The sequence below is a fragment of the Petromyzon marinus genome, chromosome 24 (genome assembly GCF_048934315.1).
Source record: "Petromyzon marinus isolate PM22_M1 ecotype Great Lakes invasive population chromosome 24, UKy_Petmar_22M1.pri1.0, whole genome shotgun sequence".
In the NCBI taxonomy this organism is placed as follows: Eukaryota; Metazoa; Chordata; class Hyperoartia; order Petromyzontiformes; family Petromyzontidae; genus Petromyzon; species Petromyzon marinus.
In genome coordinates, this window is record NC_133690.1 from 10,908,095 (window position 1) to 10,928,768 (window position 20,674).

Consider the following 20,674-nt stretch of genomic DNA (forward strand, 5'->3'; position numbering starts at 1 on the left):
CATTGGGGGCATCTGAGAATGGTATGTGAACATAATTTTAAACATTGCTGTGTGATAAATTAGCAACTTTAATGGAAAAAAGAAGACTCGTAAATTTCTCTAAATCCGATTAGTACATTTATATTTTATGTTCTCTACGGCAATTATTATGTAAATATGCTGTACTCGCTCATCTAAAAACAAATCAAAATGGGCACATTTGTAAACACACAGCACTTTGCGTATGCTGCACTTTATAAACTGTAATTTCTCACGAGAAGAGGCTAAATCATGCACTGGGCACCTCGTTAGAACTAAGGACTAATTCATGCCGAGGTGAATCTAATCTTTCCTTCATTCATCCCTGCGCTTAGTTCACGACACTAAGGGCTCTTTCACGGGACACCTGAGTAAAAAAAGAAAAAGCAACGAGGTAAACATGATAAAAAAAACTGATTCTAATTTGTAATATTCACCAAGTAAGTTTGAGGAAACGGTGAAAGCGAGAAAGAGAGGAAAAAAAAAGTGGAAGCAACAAATTGGTATGAAGTATGATTTATTTCTGTAAAAGAACACATAATGCGGAAAACCCAGGGACTGCCTGGGATAAGACGGTAATTCAAACGTAGGCCTAGGCCGACTCAGAAGACCTTGGATTGGGGGTGTAATTTTCTTGGACAGGGCTCAGTGTGGGACAATTCCTTTGCAAGAATTTGCCAAAGACTGAGTGAGCCCTGTGGCGTAGGATCGGAGAACGGTTACGAATGGAGAAAACAAAAAACCATACTTAATACTTAATTTATTTGGAAGTTCCTAAGTTTGAGTGTGTGCGAGCCAACATTCTAACAAGAGGAAAGTCAAATACCCACGTGTTTAGAGATCACAATCCAGGTAGAATGTGTTCATCGTGATGAGCGATACAATGCTTGCAGAACGGAGTGGGCAATGTGGCTGCTGCATTACATTAAGAGATAATATCACGTTCCTCTTTGGGGAAATGACAAGTGGGCCAAGAGACTGTGTTAAAGTCGAGTTCCATACCTCCTCCAATTCTTCAGCCAAACTGAGAAATCTCGTTACGCCATTGATAAGTCGAGCAGTCATGAAGAGTGCTTCGCCATACCTGAATGTGTAACCAGAGGCACCCGACAACAAGCACAATCACGTCATGCTTGCGTTATCAACACCGCAATATTCGCGCGTACATAAATTCGATGCATATAAACAGTGTGCTTAAATGTGGTGCCGTGCATCGGCAACACAGCCATTTGCGTGCGGGACTGTGTAGACAAAGCAGATATGGAGCGTGCATGATAGGATTTCTTCCTGTGCAATGAGGTCAGTGTAGCCACTGTACCACCAGTTGTGTATCGAGTGTCATCACATACAGGCACAACAAGCCGGTTCCACATGCCAGGCATTTGTTGTATCGGTGGGCTCTCACTACGCACCCCCCGCTGCTCCCTATGCTCAGTCAAGTTTCTGCTCCTTTCCCCTTCTGGCTCCCCTCCTTTGGAGTAAACTCCCACTCCACATCAAACGGGAATCGTCACTCAACGTTTTACGTTCCTCCCTTAAGACTAATCTTTTTTCAATAGCATATCCCTCGACTACGTCCTCTCTGCATCCTTTCAACCTTAACCATCCTCCCCCTTCCCCTCCCTTTCCCGACCATCACCCTTCCTTGCCATCACTTACCCCTCCATAACACGCAGACCCCATCCCTTTTCCCCGTCAGCCAATACTAATGGACAATTCATAATTCTTGTAAAGCGCTCTGACAAAAGCGCTTCGTGAAATCCCGCCCCATTGTTTCAACTGCCATGCCGAGAGTTCGAACCGGCGACATCCGGGGTTGCAAGTCCAGCGTGGTGACCACCACATCATGGCGATATCCTATCGGTGACGTCAAATACTCGTTTCCAATGCTGAACACCGCGCTACCATGCCACGCAAAAGCTCACACACACACACGGGACAAGCTGGCAATAACCGGTGCACCTTTGGTTGAGGATCGGCCACTTGTCCCGAAGGAAGGCCCACGCCAAGGAGCGCCCCACAGGATTGTGGGCAATGTTGATGATCAGGTCCACGGCCTCCTGCTCTGCGATGAGATCTTGATGGAGAGATGTGCTCAGCAGTCTGCTCACAGGCACACACACACACACGATGTATAACCTAGCCTCACGGACAGATGGGGTGGTGTGGCCAGCACCATGCCCGACCGCCTTTGCGCTGATGTTCAAGCACTGCAACAGATAATTATTTGAGGCTCAGTCGACCCAAGGGAAGCCAACGACCCATTTAGACGGTCACCACTGATGTTAGAATCCTAACCACAACGCCACCACTCTTCATACACCCAAAGGCAAAGACAGAGATCCGACATATAGCCTTAACAAACTTGGGGCAGGTGCTGTTAGCGAGCACCAATGAAGGACAGAATGGCAAACAAGGGGGGTGGGTGGCCAAGAACCATACCCGGCCGTATTTGTCTCCCCTATGATGATGTTCACGCATCACACCAGGCACTCATTTGAAGCCGAGTCAACCTCGGGCAGGTCCAGGATCGGTTCAAGTAATTGCCACTGGTGTTGGCTGTCAGTGAGAATCAAACTCGGGTCGCCGGATTCACAGCGTATCGTGCTCACCACTGCACTACACTAACCCACAGACGCGCGCACACACACGTGCACCGACACACGTAAACACACAGGGGGAAAGACAACCATCTCCATTTAACATTATCGATTATCAGAGGAAGTGCTGTCAGTCAGCATGCATTTTTTGTTGTAGGGGAGGTCTCCGACTGGTTCAGATATCACTTTGCCACACTCCCCTTCATTTGACGCATTGCATGTAGTCCCGCCGCACCGGAATGGATGTTTGTGGATTTTCTGTTGTATCATGTTGTTGGAATTCTCCCAGTGTGGTTTGGCAGGTCCGCATGTCATTGCAATAAAAATATAATAATACAAAAAATATATCACTTGATGTGAGCCATGATCAGGATTCGCACTTAGGTCACTGGGTTTAGGCACGTATGTACGTTGAACTTCTTTCGCACCGTACTTAGTCATCCGTGGTAATCGGAGGCGTGATGAAAGAACAACGCAAACTAAACACACAAAAAAAGCAGTTCTAAACAAATGAGTTTTCAATGAGTTTCCAGATAGCCGCAGAAGCGCATCTGAAAACGCGCGATGCAGCGACCGGCTTTGTTCGATGGATAGCCAATGGCAGCTGCTGCCAGCATGACCGGAGTTTGCACGATGATTTATGGTCCTTGACGAGTGCGGAGCACTTGCCATTACACCACCACAAACAAAGATCCCCCATATAGCCTTAACAGACTGTAGGGGCAAGTGCTGTTAGCGAGCACCTATGAAGGCCGGAACGGTACACGAGGGGGTGGGTGGCCAGTACCACGCTCGACCGCCTTTGTCTCCCTAGTGGCAATGTTTACACACACGCACCAGGTACTCATTTGAGGCTGGGTCGACCTAGGGGAGGCCCGGGACCGGTTCAGATAATCGTCACTGGTGTTGGCCGTGAGCGGGAATCGAACCCGGGTCGCCAGGTTCATAGCGCAGCGCGCTAAACGCTAAACTATCGCTCCCCACACACACACCCACACAAAGTACACACCCACACAAAGATATAAAGACAAACACACAGTACGACAGTCATAGGTTAGTTGACAGGAGGGCCATAGCATATAGGTTAAGCAGTGGTGAAGGTTGTCTCTATGCAAAGAGCTCACACGAATGCATGGAGATAGCAATCTCTCTCTAGTGGCATTTGGAGTAACCCTTATGCACCGTCCAGACAGATTTAGCTGTTTTGCTTCCAATTGGAGTGAGCAGCACACTGTTAGAAGCTAAATATGTTTAAATTCAAGATATGTCAACAATATTCGCATGTTACCGATTAAAATAATGCATTGAGTGGCCCGGCACACTTTTAAATGAGTCATTAAGCGCAAAGTGCATGTGTGCGAGACGGTTTCTAGAGCAACATACGTGCCCTGCTTTACCATTGCATGCAGAACGAATGCACACCCAGTGAATTGTATTATTGCTCTGCTGCTCTTGGGTTTAATGAATCTGAAATTACGACGTTTTAATAGCTGCACATTACTGTCATAATTATCAAGAGCCAGTCTTCGCATCGAGGAGCGTACAAGCCGATCAACAGATGCATCTATTCAAGCGGGGTTTTTATTCCTCTTTAAATCCATACGCCGCTGTCTGCTTTCGCTGCGTCGTCGTTACCAGCGCATTCGCCAATGTCATCAAAAGCACACGCTGTGATCGCCCCTGTTGGACGGTGTGACATTCCAAAGACAACACGCCTACGCCTGTGCGATATGCAATATTGCTCGCCTCAACGCAAATCTCACAGCACTCTCTCCAACCCCTTTCCGACGCATTCACTCTCTTGGTAACCACTGCGCAACCACGATTGTGAAGACTATTTACTACTGCTACGGCAATTTTAATTTTATTTTGCCAGCTGCACAGGTCTTTTTCAGAAGCGACCTGGCCGCAAACGATAGCTCAACGAAAGTGGCTTATCACGTTGGAAATTTACGGCGGCCGAATAGTTTAAACGTGTGACGTCGTTTCTAAATGTGGAGGGGAAAACCGGAGGGCCCGGCGAAAAATCCACGCGTCCACACTGAGAACATGCAAACTCCAAATATACAGGTGTCAGGGTTGGGATCGAACCGAAGCCCTCCTGTATACTAGGCGAGGCAGTTAGCATCTCAACCACCACGGCCGCCCCTATGTGCTCGCGAGCCCTTGAAAGCCAAATTGAATCCAAACTTTGTCGTTGTTGTCGCTGTTATTAGAGAGTGGGTAGTGGTGTAATTACATCAACATTTGTTGACGTTGCTGTTATTAGAGAGTGGGTAGTGGTGGCATTACGTCAACATTTCAGTGACCAAGGTTTTGGAATTTCTGGAAATTTCTTGCACATTTGCATCTGCAGTTGGCCAAGGTTTGCCTTGGTAGGGTTGACTCAGCTTAGAATGAGTGACCCAGTGAAGTTCATAAACACATCACCACTCGGGAAATGAAGGCAAGAGTGGCACGTAAGAGGCTGGCTCCACGACCTCGTACACTATGCTGGCCTCAATAGTCGCTCGCAAAACGCACTCGATGCCACCGTTCTGAGGCTGTATAAAAGCCCTCTGACGATGCATTTTCTGGTTTTCCCGCACGTTGTTCGCTCAAACCCTGAAACACTTCGGAGAGCCGTACAGCGGCAAGTTTGAAAACCTACGTCGAGCATCATTGGAAGGCTGCCTCTGTGAATTGATGCCTCGCTGTTGATTCTCTACGCCACGTGTCTTTATACTTTCAATGTCAAGTGACTGCACAAGTGCACCTCTCCAGGCTCCTCTGAATAGAAGTGAAGTTATTCTTCGTAAAATTCTCTTTCGTGTGCTGCATTAGAAAATAAATCCGCTTTGTTGTATACCGCGCAGCGAATTTACACACACTGATTGTTGGAATTGCTTTAAATATAGTTACCGATTAGCAGTATCTGTTATGCCCGCAAGCTAGAAATTAATTGGTTCGATGTGATTTGATTTCATTTGAAATAAATGTTACACCTCTCATTTTATTTGGGAAATTGCATTTATTGTTAGACATGAGCTTAGATTAAATGTCTCTAGCAATTCCGCGTAAAATACGTTGAAAAAAGTCGACGAGTTTTTCCTTTCGTTATTTCGAGTGAGATATATTTTTTGTTGTCATGTTCTCCGCAATGAAATGTAAACAATGGACGCATTAACTATTCAGTGGTGACTCCAACATAACCTTTCAATGGCAAAGAATAATGCATTCCGAACAAGTTCTGAAAATTCGTCCCAATGTCAAATATAGTACACAGGAAAGTGTGCATGTGACTTCGAACGCGATGAAGACGTACATTAGGCGGAGAGGCCACACCACACCACACACACACACGCAGAAAGTGATTGGCCTTGTAGCTTCACGAGAGGAAAAATGTAAGTGGAATGAACCGGAAAAGAATTGAGGAAAAAAAAAACTAACAGAAATTAAAATACAAAAAACGTAAATACTCGGTCCATATTTATATATTTTAAATGACAGATTGTCAGGAGAAACATATCAGTTTTGTTTCAGTCCCTAGAGCAACAGGGGCGTAAGCGATGGTGGCGCGGATCGTCTGATTTACCGTGCGCTGTGAGTAGATTTACGACACAAAGCTCACATTTTTCTCGCCGCCAAAGCCCAACTTGAAAAATACCGTCGGTGGCCGAAATGCACGAGCAGCCAAAACCGAATTGAGTCGTCATCTTTTCTTTGCTTGCAAAAACCCCCAAGACAACCTCCCACAAGACCACCGCAAACAATTGTGAAATTAATAATCTCACGTGTACGCTTGGCAGTTGAGCAGCCCTATTACCGTCTTTGATGTTGACAAGAGCATTCATCGAAGCCATTAACACAACAAAATATACGTTTAAAATAACCACACACACAAACTGATGACAGGCTGGTTAAAATATCAGCTTAAAGAGACACTAATAAGGCAGTTCTCTCACTTCATGGACGTATTCATCTGTCAACAAGCCCTAGTGAGTGCCCTGTGTGTGGAGGACAAGCGAATGATTTATAGCCGCCTACGAGTTCACTCGTAGGCAGCTTATTCTTGGTTCCTTCGGTAAAGTCACGTAGAAGGGAAACAATAAATTAATAAAAATATAAAACAATAAAATTCTCACGACGTTTCGACTGCAACACAAGCAATCATCATCAGGTGTGAAAACCACAAGAAAATTTGAAAAAGTGGCGGTTATTTTTAACGTTAGCACCACGGAGAGAGATTTGACAGTTTGTTCGGATGGACGAGTCCATCTATGTTCGGAAAAGAGGAGGGGGGAGACGTAGGCAGCTGTCATGCCACTGCGTGGGCGTTCACGGTTGTGCTGCAAGGCCCTCTGATGTGTTTTCAGGTTGTGCCGCGCATTGTTCAGGACGATGTTCGACATTTCGCTTCCACATGACGGGAGCTTCTTCAGGACCTGCACATTTGTACAGATAGAAATGTCAGACGTCGTGCGGAACAGCGCGTGGTATATCCCCAAAACACATCAGAGGCAGTGCACCGCTACTTATCGCTACTTATTGCTACGCGCAGGAAATATTATGGCAGTCTCTATATCTGTCTGTCTGTCCTTGGATATGTCAATAGTTTTTGCATGAACACCACAAAACCCATAACCTAATAATTATGAAACACATCTCACCCATACCAATGCCCAGATCTGTATACAATTTCATAGCAAGTTTGGTAGCGTAATACCTTTAAAAAAATTGCAAAGTTAACATGAATCTGCAATGACGGCATGATTGGTGTTGCGCGTGTTGGAATGTGCGAGCGTGGGTGTAAGCTCAGGAATCCGCGAGTAGTTTTTTGTGGCATCCTCGTCAATGCCCTTTCCCTGCCTCGATGCGACGACACTTTGGCAAGGGGTTCTCGTTCTCGAGGGGATATTACTTCGCTTCGTGGCACTGGCTTCGAGCACAGCGATGGGGAAAATGGTAGCACGTGTACATTTTGAAACAATTGATAGGCGGAGAGTTTAATGTGAGAAGATAGCGGGTAGCAAACAAAGTGTTAAATAGTACAAAGCAATAATACGTAAATGTGTTCAAATTAAAGTAGGAGTAGCAGTGGGTTTTCCCCCTTTTATCTGGCAACAAAACAGGTGTTAAGCTGTTAAAACACCAAACTGAAACCTTTTACAAGGAATCATGTCTGCATTAACCACAATACTCAGTCTCAAAGACAATGCATATATTATCAGGGTATGTTTTTTTGTTAGCATTTTGACCAAAAGTATTGTGGTTAATGCAGACATGATTCCTTGTAAAAGGTTTCAGTTTGGCGTTTTAACAACTTAACACCTGTTTTGTTGCCAGATAAAAGGGGAAAACCCTATTCTAATATTCTGGTACTGCCAAAGGAGGTCCCATAATGTAGATGTAGTAGCAGTAATAATAACAATGATGCCCTTTGTTTTCCCACTAAAGTTCCACCGAGGCTCACAACTCATTTTGCAGGAAAGCCCTGTATTGGGATGTTTGGCCAATTCCATTAATGAATTTTCGGTATTTGCAGGAGAAACTAGAACACCTCAAGAAAACCCAAGTGATAATACTCAAAAAGCTTTGCACAGATGGATTCATTAATCCAATGCTCTACTGCCATCTGCTCATCTCACACCCAAAGCCTACAACACCTGATACTCCAACACTCAAAGTATTTCCCCTTTTAATACTCACGTAAAAGTATTGAACAGCTCTGAGCTAGTGTTATAAAAAAACAGATTTCTATGATCGGGATCAGTCTTTCAAAAAGCCAACTCCAACTTCTTGTTTCATCTAGCCTAGGTAGAATACTTTTGCCACGTAACCAGGATGGATGGGGGATGGTTACTAAGGATGGCACTGGAGGGAAGTGTATCGTTAATGTGCTAAATAGGTCAACAACAACAGCCCGGATTCATTTTGCATCCATAAAAATCGTCACTGAGAGCAGTTCTGTTTAGCCTAGCGGACCCACCTGATGGCAGCTTTCCTTATGCGGCACAAGGCGAATGCAGAACCGGCCTTGGTGTGCCAATAGGGGGAGAGGGGGGGGTGGTGATGTTGCTATTGGTTTCCCAGTCAAGCAATTTTGGGTTACAATTTACATTTGGAATTTGGATCATGCCACCGGAACACAGGGCCGACGCTCTTTACTCAATAACATCACAGGGTCATTGACATCCACTGCGGTGCAGACAACACGTATTTTATGATGTATACATCAACAAGACGGTCGGACCACATCCTAATGTGGACATGCCTGGGACTCTTGACAAAGCAGGCAAATAGCACAATAACTGAGTGGAAACGACAATATACGAGGGCATTTGCTGTGGTCATGCCGCCCCGAAAGTCGACGCGACCACAGATGATGAAGAAGAGAGAGATGATGGTCTGGGAATCAGGCCACGCGGTTATGGGATGCGCGATCTTGGCACAGCACCACTCGACTGGAACAGGAATGTGTGCACGTGTATGGCCCTTTTGTTCTATTCACTGCTGGACGAAGGCCTCTCTCCACGCCGTGAGTGACATGGGCGCTATTTGGCTATCCTTCACCATACTGGTCAATGCGGGATGGTGAAGGTGGGGAGTGTAACGGCTTGAGGACATAGCACGAATTTTGCTGGCCGTGCCTCTGCTGCCCACAGCGTCGCGCCGCTGCGCCCTCTGGCACCTGTTGAGCAGCGGCGGTGGCTCAACCAAGCACTATCCAGCCCCCATCCTGCTCAGCTTCTCATACGTGACGACGTCGCTCTCATTCTCGGTGAATTGGTCAAAGACGGATCAGAATACACGAGGCGATTGAAACACGCGCAATTGACCTTTGGATGGTGGTGTTGTCCCGACTGCAAGTGAGGGCCTCCAACAGCAGTTTTCTCTCCGACACGGCGGACGTGGCTTGGCAGGTTTTCCACACGAAGTCCCAAGCATCCTGGCCCGACAGTGAAACTGCCACGCAGTAAACCAGGCCGCGCACGTTCGGCGGAATTCTGCAAGTAAACATCTCACTCCTTGAATAATCGATCATCATCATCACACGGACAGCGACCCACGAAATTATACACGCATGTGCGTTTAAAAAAAAATATATATCTGACGGAGCGCATTCACCGGAGGTGGTTAGGTCCCAAAAGGGGGCTAACGATTGAGGCCGGCTACCTCGATATTCTGGAGTTAAACCCATCTTTGACCACTCCCGTAAAGGATGTTTTCGTGGCTGTGTTGTACCGCTGTTCGACGTGTCTGTGGGTCGTACGGATTGTTCAGCACCATGTCTGACGTTTCCCTCCCTCATCCACGTGATAAGCCACTTCATTGAGCTATCATTAGTGGCCAGGTCGCTCCTGAAAGAGCTCAGTGGGCTTCATCCGGTAACATAAAATACTTCAGTTTTATTTCCATATTTTTTTAAAGTGATTTGTTTACATTTCCTATACTTTGCACTCCGATCGTGTTTTTGTATTGTTTGTTGTTGTAATGTTTTGAACCCCTATTGGATGTTTATGAAAAAGAGCTTCACAGCTCATCGGATTCCCCCAGTATAAATACACATTCAGATTCTGAACTTCTTTTTTCGGGAGTTCATTTAATTAGAAATTCAGCGGCAGAACCCGACGACATCGCATGTCGAAGAGCTAAATCAGATCTTGCGTTCCCGGCAAGCAAGCAAAGGAGCGTGGGCGCTGCTGCTGCTGCTGTCAGACTGGCCATTGACGGCAGCGCAAGCGGAAATTGTCGAGAATTGGCTTGCGCACTTAATTTGGTCTAATCCAGCTCCGGAGGCTACCAAAATAATTCACGAGATCAAGTGAATTATTCACTTGCCTCCCCCCATCGTGCTAAACTCATTCCTCCGCAATTGAATTAGCCGAGGTTTATTGACTTATACACGCCAGGGAGAGGTCCTGTGGCGTTTCAGTCCGCAGCTGGTCTCTGCTGGGATGCGTCTCAGTTGGGAGTTCCGATAATAAGATAACGCTCGGCTCGCCTACCTGACAGCCGCAGTGCAACGGTAATAACATTGGCAGCAATAACAACAACAACAACAACAACAAAATGAGTAAACCATTTAATGTTTTATAGACGAGAGCTGCGCCGCAAGACATGTAAGTGTGCGTTTTTTTCGATGGCCGCAGAATACATTTTTACGGATTTATTTATTCAGAAGCTGCTGTCAAAATGAAAATAAAACAAACGCTTCCAAATTGCGTTCACCGAAGCTTTAACATTTTAACATTTCGGCGTGCCGTTCAATAATGACCCACCACAGAAACTTCGACTTGGCCAGCCGTGGGGAATGAATGGGGCATCTGGAGTCAGTTTTACAGAAGCAGCTGGATGGGATAAAATCGCCCGCACATCTTTTAACTTTGTGTTTCATTCATTTTAGTTTTATATGCGAACTCTTTTTTTTATTATGATAATTACTAAATGGAGTAATGCAGGATGCATCTCTCTTCACTGATTCTTTTGTTGTTGTTGCTCAGGTCATAAAATGTAAAAAAATGTACAACCCTTTGTCAGTACACTCCCTCCCAAGCTGTACATTCTGTGGTTGGGAGTGGGAGGATCGGCAAGGGACGTTTAGAAAAAGGTTCATTTTTATTTTAGCAGCTTATGTTAAGCTACTCAATTCACACCTATATATTCTTAAATGTATAGCCCTCTGTCAATCAACTATTACAGGGCCTCCCCGCACTATGTCAGTCATTGGGGTTGTTTGACCATACTGCATCAGCATGTCGTCTCAGTCAGGCGACCCGTGGCACCTGGGTCTGCCCCGTGACCTCCTGCCAGCGGGCGTTCGACACTTCACGTGGCCTCAAGGTGCACATAGCCTGGCACAAGCGTCGTGGTGACGTCACCGCCACTTAGTGGCGAATGGCGGTTGTTGTTGTTGTTGTTGACCATACTGCACAACGTTGGTCCGTGAAGGTCGGTGAAGGGATGACCCCACAACCGATTAATGTATCACCTGATCGCTCGTCTCTGATGGTTGGTCATGGCCTGGAATCAAACTCAGTCGCTAAATTCATGGCACGGTTCATTTTACCACTGCAACACCCGAAATAATCCAGTACGGTATATGTGTGTGTGCTTCATTAGGTCTTGCATTTAAACACGTGATGTATGGCTGCTATTTTGGGAAGGCATTCGATCAGTGAGGTATAAGCAATCCACACACTACAGCAAAGCTAATGCATGGTGATAGGTTCAGATATGTCTAATTACAATACGTACTGGTGCTTTAATCTCTATGTTTGAAATCTATGTCGCCTAAAGTACGAAACGAACTTTGGAATGGTATTCGCACGTTTGAAAGGCAGCGACCCACAACAGGAATTAAAAGTTTAGCGCCTTGTTTTTGTTAACATTCGTCCATTAATGCTTCTAAGTCTAATGACAGTGTATAGATTTGGTTTCCAGTAGGTGGAGCAATGTGTCCTGGCCTGGCTAATGATCCAAGAGTATAATTCACTAATAATAATAAAGTGATGCTTTACATAATCAGCAAATGGCCATGTGCCGACTGCACTTTATACGTCCTACCTTGACTCTGCGACGTTAAACTACGACCAGACAGTCTCGTCCCTTCACCTGATGAAGGCCGCTTGTGTTGTGGCCGAAACGTCGTGAGAATATTATTGTGTTATTTTATTCTATCAATTTATTATTTTATTCTCATTCTACGTGACTTTACCGAAAGAACCAAAGAAGAATACGAACGTATCTTTGGTTGAAGTCTCCCGCCGGTGAATGCACATCATTATATTCCTCTCTCGTGAACAAAGATTTGCCCCTTTGATGCACATTAGAATAATTGTCTACACGTAACTGCGTGAGCTCAGGGATCTTAACGCCCAGCCATGGCTCGTGGTTTTCATAGCCACACTGGCATGTTAAAAAAGAAAAACTGTGTATCCAGCCACACACTCCACTATCCAGCCAAACTCTACTATTCCAGCCACACGAGTGTGTGCATGCAAATGTTACCAGGTGCACACATTACGCACATCGTTTCAATGCATGCGCTGCGTTCACATGCACCCAAAGTCTCCCCCAAACGCAAAAACGATGGACCCATTCATCGAGCTACCGAGTGCCATCAGCTTGGTATAACGGTGTGCTGGTCATTGTACAAAGCATAGCAGCGCTGCGATGCCCCATTTAACATTATACACGGTGTCCACAATATATCATTTACCCTCATCTTATAGGTATTATTAAGGGAAGTCAATGTTAAATATAATATCAATTGAATGTAAATATAACTTACTAGTCAATGACAAGTGACCTAATAAGAACGTATCTATTACTAATGGGTGGAGTGGTAGCACCGCAGCGCTTATTGCACTGCGCATTGAATTGGGTCACCTGTGTTCGATTTCCGGCCGTGGTTAACATCATCATGGGAACTCCTTTCATCAGTACCAAAATATGAGAATAGGTTTTCCCATTTTTTATGGCAACACAACAGGTGTTAAGATGTTAAAACACCAAACTGAAACCTTTCACGAGAAATCATGTCTGCATTCTAACCACACGATACTTGTGTGGTTAGAATGCAAACAAAAAACATACTCTGCTAATATATGCATTGTATTTGAAACTGATTGGTCCACACCAGAGACAGCTTTCTTTCGAGACTGGTCTCAAACGTTGTGAGACCAGCGTCCTCTGGTCAGAAAAAAAGGGGAAACCCTATTCTCATGGTTAACATCAGTTGAGAGTTTATTTTATCTGAATGGTGCCTGGGCTGCCCCCATTCACCAACGCACACTAATCAGCACGGTGAAGTATGATTAAACAACCCTCAAATGACCGACACGGCACGGGGATGGCCTTCATTCAGCGGTGGATTGACAGATGGCCGTACATTATTAAAAAGTATTAGTATAAAAGGCTCATTTTATAACACATAGATTATCATGGGTCAGTTTAACACGTAGGCTTTTGCAACCAATATTATTGATAATAAAGGTGTTTGGGTTAGATCACGTAAGTATAAATGTATGGTAACCCTCCACCACCCAACACAGCCAGTAAGGTTTGTCACGTAAACAACGCGCGAATTAGTTCTGGCGAATCGCCCGATGATGCTGGATGTAATTACCGGCGAAACGTCGTACTGCTCAAATTGTAAATGTTGTGGATTTACTCCACAACACACCGGTGGGCTGAAGTAGTAACCAATTGGCGCGTTGTTTACGTGACAAACCTTACTGGCTGTGTCGGGTGGTGGAGGGTTACAACACATTTATTCTCACGTGATCTAACCCAGAAAACCTTCATTATGAATTATCATGGGTCACAGAATTCACTTCTAAGCCATCAAGTAGTCCGGGAGGGTAAGTGTGAGTCCCCAAGATTATCACGGGAGAGTATATTCCTACTCCACATTCGATGTGTCATACTACACAGCGTCATTGTGTTGTGAAATATTGCCTGGAACAAATAAATACACGAGACAGGGGTAAACCGAAACACAGCCTTAGCTATCACCGGAAGAACAGGTCATTGCAGACAAGGTCGTGCACACTACTCAGGCAGGTAACCTTCACCAGCACAGCAAGCATAGACGCGTTGCACTGATGTCACTCACCGCAATTAGACTCATCACTGTGGACTGACGGGAGGTCCAGACCTAGGTTCAGATACCAATTGCCATTGGTGTTGTGCATGACCAGGAATCACACTTGGCTCACTGGGATTGTACAGCCGTTCACTGGCCGCTAATCCGCTGACATTGAAACGACATGCACGCAGCAACAACACCAATAACAAGAGCGACCATTTGCTACTTGGTAATGGTGATGTCACTGCAGCACTTGCGCCAGGATAGATTTTGCGTGGTGACCATGTGCGCTTTGAGGCCACGTGAAGTGTAGGAGGCTGTGTGGCTAGGAGTCATGGAACAGGCTCAGGTGCTAAGGGGTTAACTGACTGAGATGACTGGCAGATGCACCGCCTGTGTTCCCCGCTGTGAAACCAACTCCCCACATGCACACACACAAACGCAACATATATATAGACTATAGACAAAATGGAAAACTGATCCCAGTTCTTCAAAGTCACATAGCACACCAAGAGAAAATGAAAAAAAAGTATCTTTGTGGTCTGCAAGGGTTATGTTGTGTGGTCGGGGATGCTGTGCATTCACCTGTTGACTCCGTCAGCCATCCAGTGTGACAGGAGGGACATTGCCTGATCCTGGCAGTCTCTGAGGCTGTAATGGCATGCCAGTGCAATAACCTGCTGCTGCAGCTCTCTGTGTTAACAGCAGATGGACAGAAGAACACACGAAAACGAGTGTTAATCGCATCAACTGAAATAATTATTACAATATCAACCAACTACAGTCAAGCCTGATATTTCAATAGCGTTGGTTTGTCTCATCAATAAAACGTCCGTTCATCTCGTACCTCCGATTAGCATGGGTTGGCTACGTACAGTGCGAAAGAAGTTCAACATAGATACATCTCCATGCCCGAGTGGGCATTTTTTTGGTCATCTACACTGGTGGGCTCAATGTAAATGGTGGAAATTGTACATTCCTATAACAGGGGCCAGAGAAAACCACCACTGTCCAGAATAACCGCTGCCACATCAAGTTGTCGAGAACGAGACCATGGCATGTCTGACTGTGTTTCTGCGTACAAGGTGACTTCAGATGTGATCAAATATTGACAAATGTGGTCTCAAAATAAGCAGATTCTTTTCATTGGAAGATCATAGGACAATTCAATGGTTTTAGACAATGGAATTAACCAACTCTTTAAGAATCACAACAAAGCCCATTGTGAGACATAGCCTTACATAATCTTGCACAGGCATTTGTCCTGGAAAGCTAACCCACTGATGGACTAACCCAATTAATACTTAACTCTGGTTTTATAAACATTCATGTATATTCCATATACTCAAAATATTAGGTCATTTGGTGGAGTAACATTTTTTTCAATGACCATCCAATTGATTTCCACTTTAGATGACTGCAGCCATCCTTGGATGGGTGTCTGGCGATCAGGGCTATGGGAATAGAGACCGACCCATCCAAAATAATAACAATAACTATTATAAGCGCTGTGACAGGTATGATTTTATTGCATGCCACCTCAACGGCATCGCTCTTCAATTCGCAGTCAAGCATAAATATAACCACAGTAAGACGGATGATGAAAAAGAGCTTTGCATTGACAGGCCAGATAACAGTGCAATATACAGAGTGACAGGGAAACCAGTCGATGCATTACCTGGCACACTCATAAAAAAAATTCTTAGGCAGTCATCTCCGCGTGGAGCTTAGCGAATAGCAAATATACGGCACTTATTTCCCAGACATTGATTTTGGAGCTGATTGGATCTAGAACTATAGGGGGAGGTGACTGATATAGAGAGATACATTGAGACTGTTTTTTTTAGTAATGTGTCGATAAGCCACCAGCGAGATGTCGCGATAGCAGGCGCTGCACTCTCTGCAAGGTGTGGGGGTCCAGGGTCTGCAGTGAGGTCGTGAGATAAATCTACACTCACTTGATAAGAGGGATAAGATTCGCTTTATTACGAGCAATATTAGATGCTATCTCTATCTAAACATATAGTTACGCTGCAGTACGAATGCGATCCAATGACTGAAGCCCAATCTCATCAGATGATATTGGAAGCTAAGCAGGATGCTGCGGGGTTAATGTTGTAGGCTGCAGAGGGCAGTGGGACGTAACATTAGCGTAAGATTAAAAGAACACCAAATAAATATTAAATACTCTCAAACACAACTGTCGGCAGTTGCAGAACATGCTTGCCAACAAAGACACCCACTTGATTTTGATAACATTGAAGTGTTGTGTAAAACTAACTATTACTGGCCAAGACTAATTCGAGAATCCATTGAAATTGAGAAAAATAAAAATAATTTTAACCGCTCTGACAACTACAGGCTTAGTGCGGCCTGGAAGCATATTATTACGTAATACATATTACAATTATGATTCCTTATTGAGGAAACACATATTACTTAACTAATTACTAATCTTTTTGATTTAAAGCTTTCGTGACTGCAGGGATTCATATACTTATTTTATATTATTTTATTGTTTCCCTTCTACGTGACTTTACCGAAAGAACCAAGAATATAATTACTAATCTATTATATAAAAACAATAACCCCCCCCCCCCTCTTCCGCCTCTGATCTCTGCACCTGATGAGTTCAGGTGATGACGTCGCCCTGCCGCTGTTTAAGACCGGAAGCAGGTGGATTGCTTCACGATTCTGGCAAATCGCCCGATGATGCTGGGTGTAATTAACAGCGAAACGTCGTACTACTCAAATTGTAAATGTTGTGGATTTACTCTCCAACACACCGGTGGGCTGAGGTAGTAACTAATTGGCGTTTTGTTTACGTGACAAATCCCTAACTAATTGGCTGTGTCGGGTGGTGGAGGGTTTTGACACATTCATACTTGTGCGATCTAACCCAAAAACCTTTATTATGAATAATATTGGTCGCGAAAGCCTCCTACGTATTAAACAAAACAAATTGTTGCACTGTACGATGATACCACATGTATGCTTCCCTGCCCATCACTGACCCAAACTGTTCCATCATATTCTTAGTTTTTTCGGTAAAGTCACGTTGAAGAGAAACAACAAAATAACAAAATATATATAAAACAATAAAAAATTATCACGACGTTTCGACCATAACTCAAACGGTCATCTTCAGGTGTGTCGGTTTGCATAAGTATGGTCAAACAAATCGTCACAACCCGCATAGGCATGGTCCTCATCCAGCAGTGTAAATGCAAAAGCTTTGTACGTGTATAAAAGATTATGTACACTATCTCCAGTATTATTATTCTGAAAAATGTGCAAATTCTCAAGAGAACTCTGCCACACGGAAATAATAAAGGTCTGAGCATTAATTTTAGACATTTTTTCCAAGGGAAAATTTTTAGTTTGTAAATTCATAACTGTTCATACACCAACTGTCTTATAGTGTCCCAGAGTTTTCAAGGCGGCAAATTGTAAAGGGCAATCTCCAACTATGAGCCAGTGACTCCTACTTAAGAAGGCTCATTGTCCAAAACATATCCCGAGTCTTTTTTTTGTCTAAGCCCATTATAGACTGTTGTGGACCATGCCTGTGAAGAGATGGTCAGAAGTCTGTATCATTTATTTTATTGACCATGACAATTGTCACCAATATCACAACAAATGCACGATGAGTATTGAAACAATATTTGCTCGTCGTGTCGACAAGGGCTCTGGGTCATGTCGATGGGAGTCGTGTTACCGATAAGATCCGGCAACCGACCAGCGTTTGATCCTAAAGGCCAAAACAATCCACTGGTAGGTGAGAGCCTCCCAGGCCGTGTGGGTCACGGGATTTATTTGGACCGTATACAAATGCTGCTGTGTGTAATTACAGGCGACTCCCGCACCTACGACCTAATTGGTTCCTGTGCGACGTTCGCCAGTCGAGGCCGTCGTACGTCGAAGCCTCCGTCTCCCATAGGCGCACTGTTATACATTGGGGTTCTGTTCCTGGAAACCCATTACATACCATAAAATACCAACATTTACCACGGTTAATGGAAAAACAAAAACGGGTGTCGCAAGTCGAGCCGTCGCAAGTCCGGGGGTCACCTGTAGTCTGGAAGGCCAGTGGGCTGATGGATAATCACTCGGCCATTTCAATGCTAAATTCTATGCTAATTCCTTTGTCAAGGCGCTTTGTTTCTTCTGACACAGCTTAAAGGTCGTGATCTGAACGTGGCTTTTTTCACTCCAGCGCTGTCCTACCAGACAGTCTCGTCCCTTCACCTGATGAAGGCCGCTTGTGTTGTGGCCGAAACGTCGTGAGAATATTATTGTGTTATTTTATTTTATCAATTTATTATTTTATTCTCATTCTACGTGACTTTACCGAAAGAACCAAAGAAGATAAATCTGCAGAAATTAATATAAAGAGGTCTATTCTTAGCTCTTTCGGTAAAGTCACGTTAAAGGGAAGCAATAAAATATATATAAAACAATAAAAATTATCACGACATTTCGACCATAACACAAACGGTCATCATCAGGTGTGAAAAGCAACGGCAAGAAACATTTGAAAGAAGTGGTGGTTTCCATTTATTTATTTTTAAAGGGCGTTTTTATTTATTTATTTTAAAAAATGTTAGCACCACGGGCAGCGATTTGGCAGTTTATTTAGAAGGACGAGTCCATCTATGTTCTGAAAAATAGGAGGGGGGAGACGAAAAATGTATGTATGCTGTCTGAAAGCCACTGTAAGCGTGAACAATCAATTAAGACCTGAAATGGTTTATCAAATCCTTCCAATGATTGCTAAGCCAGAATCCATCTTCTCGGTTGAAATTGTCTCTGTGCTTTTATATTTGGATAGCCTCATGAACGAATCTCTCATGGTAGCCAGATGGCTTACAAAGAACCTCTGTCTTGGAGAAGTCAATGAGAGAAGTCAATGTCATGTGAGCCTACTGAATTATTATGATCTGCCACAGCCGATGTCTTGGTCCTACCATGGGGGGGGGGGGGGGGGGGGTTCTCAGGCACTACCCTGCAACGATTTCACTCCTACCCTTGCAAACCCTGTGCAATATGCCACTCTGGGCAGTTATAGATCGTCTCATAGTCTGGTTGTATATGACGACCCTCAAGGTACCACTTTATTCAGTGTGTACATAGCCCCGCTTGGAGCTCCGCTCCAACAGCGAGGACTGCGTTACCATTGCGAGGCAGACGACGCGCAGATCTAAGTTAAACTGCGATCGGACTCCGTGTCCTCATATTGTCGCTGTCATTCATAAAAATCTTGGATCCGAGATCATTTTGATTCGCTCAACCCAGCAGCAGTCCAAGATTGGCCCCTTAAATCTGGTGATGCGTGGTCAGAACGTCTGCCAAACACGCGAAGCGAGAAATCTTGCTGTCTTCTTGGATGAGTCTTTATCTTTCCATTCACACGTCAATAAACTTGTCAGGGCATCGCTCTTTCATTTTAAGGAATATTGCCCGGCTGCGCCACATTATTTTTTCCAGATGCTGAGAGACCAGTCCAGGCGTTCGTCTTCTCACGTCTGAACTACTGAAAGCAATGCCTGGTTTTCCGGAGCCCTGAACTGCAGTCCGTCCAAAATGCGGTCACCAGGGTGCTCACTCGCATTTTCGGGACCACACCTCATCTGTGCTTATCACGTCTCTGCATTGGCTTCCAGTTCAAGCCCGCAATGAGTTTAAGATTATCCTACTTGTGTTCAAGGATTCAAATGGGCTCGCTCCACCATGCGTCAAGCAGTCGATTAAGCCACACACTCCACTATTCAGCCGCATGCCCCACTATCCAGCCACACACTCCACTACCCAGCCACACACTCCACTACCCAGCCACATGCTCCACTACCCAGCCACACGCTCCACTACCCAGCCATACTCCACTACCCAGCCACACGCTCCACTACCCAGCCACACACTCCACCAGCCACACACTTCACTATCCAGCCACACACTCCACTACCCAGCCACACACTCCACTACCCAGCCACACACTCCACTACCCAGCCACACACTCCACTACCCAGCCACACACTCCACTACCCAGCCACACACTCCACTACCCAGACTCACACTCCACTACCCAGCCACAAGCTCCACTATCCAGTCACACGATTCACTACCCAGCCACACACTCCACTACCCAGCCACACACTCCACTATCCAGCCACACGCTCCACTATCCAGCCACAAGCTCCACTACCCAGCCTCACACTCTACTACCCAGCCACACGCTCCACTACCCAGCCACACACTCCACTAATCAGCTCCACTATCCAGCCACACACTCCACTACCCAGCCACACACTCCACTATCCAGCCACACACTTCACTCCCCAGCCTCACACTCCACTACCCAGCCACACACTCCACTATCCAGCCACACACTCCACTGAGATCTCTGAGCTCCACCGATCGTGACCCCTGCTCGCACAGCACCCAGGGGCTCGGGAGTTCCCTGCCCCTTGGAGGTCAGGGACTCACA

General features: G+C 45.2%; 1 protein-coding gene across 4 annotated transcripts in view; it reads right to left on the bottom strand.

The window, feature by feature from the left end:
• TRHDE (thyrotropin releasing hormone degrading enzyme) overlaps positions 1–20,674 on the bottom strand; it is a 238,351-nt gene that overhangs the window by 13,393 nt on the left and 204,284 nt on the right. For 3 of the 4 annotated variants that reach the window (XM_032959912.2, XM_032959913.2, XM_032959914.2), the window contains 4 exons: positions 14,776–14,883; positions 9,437–9,604; positions 1,981–2,121; positions 1,021–1,102 (listed from right to left, as the gene is read on the bottom strand). In XM_032959912.2, the coding sequence (XP_032815803.1) occupies positions 1,021–1,102; positions 1,981–2,121; positions 9,437–9,604; positions 14,776–14,883 (499 nt within the window). The remainder of the gene's footprint in view (positions 1–1,020; positions 1,103–1,980; positions 2,122–9,436; positions 9,605–14,775; positions 14,884–20,674) is intronic. The other variant, XM_032959915.2, reaches the window with a different exon arrangement.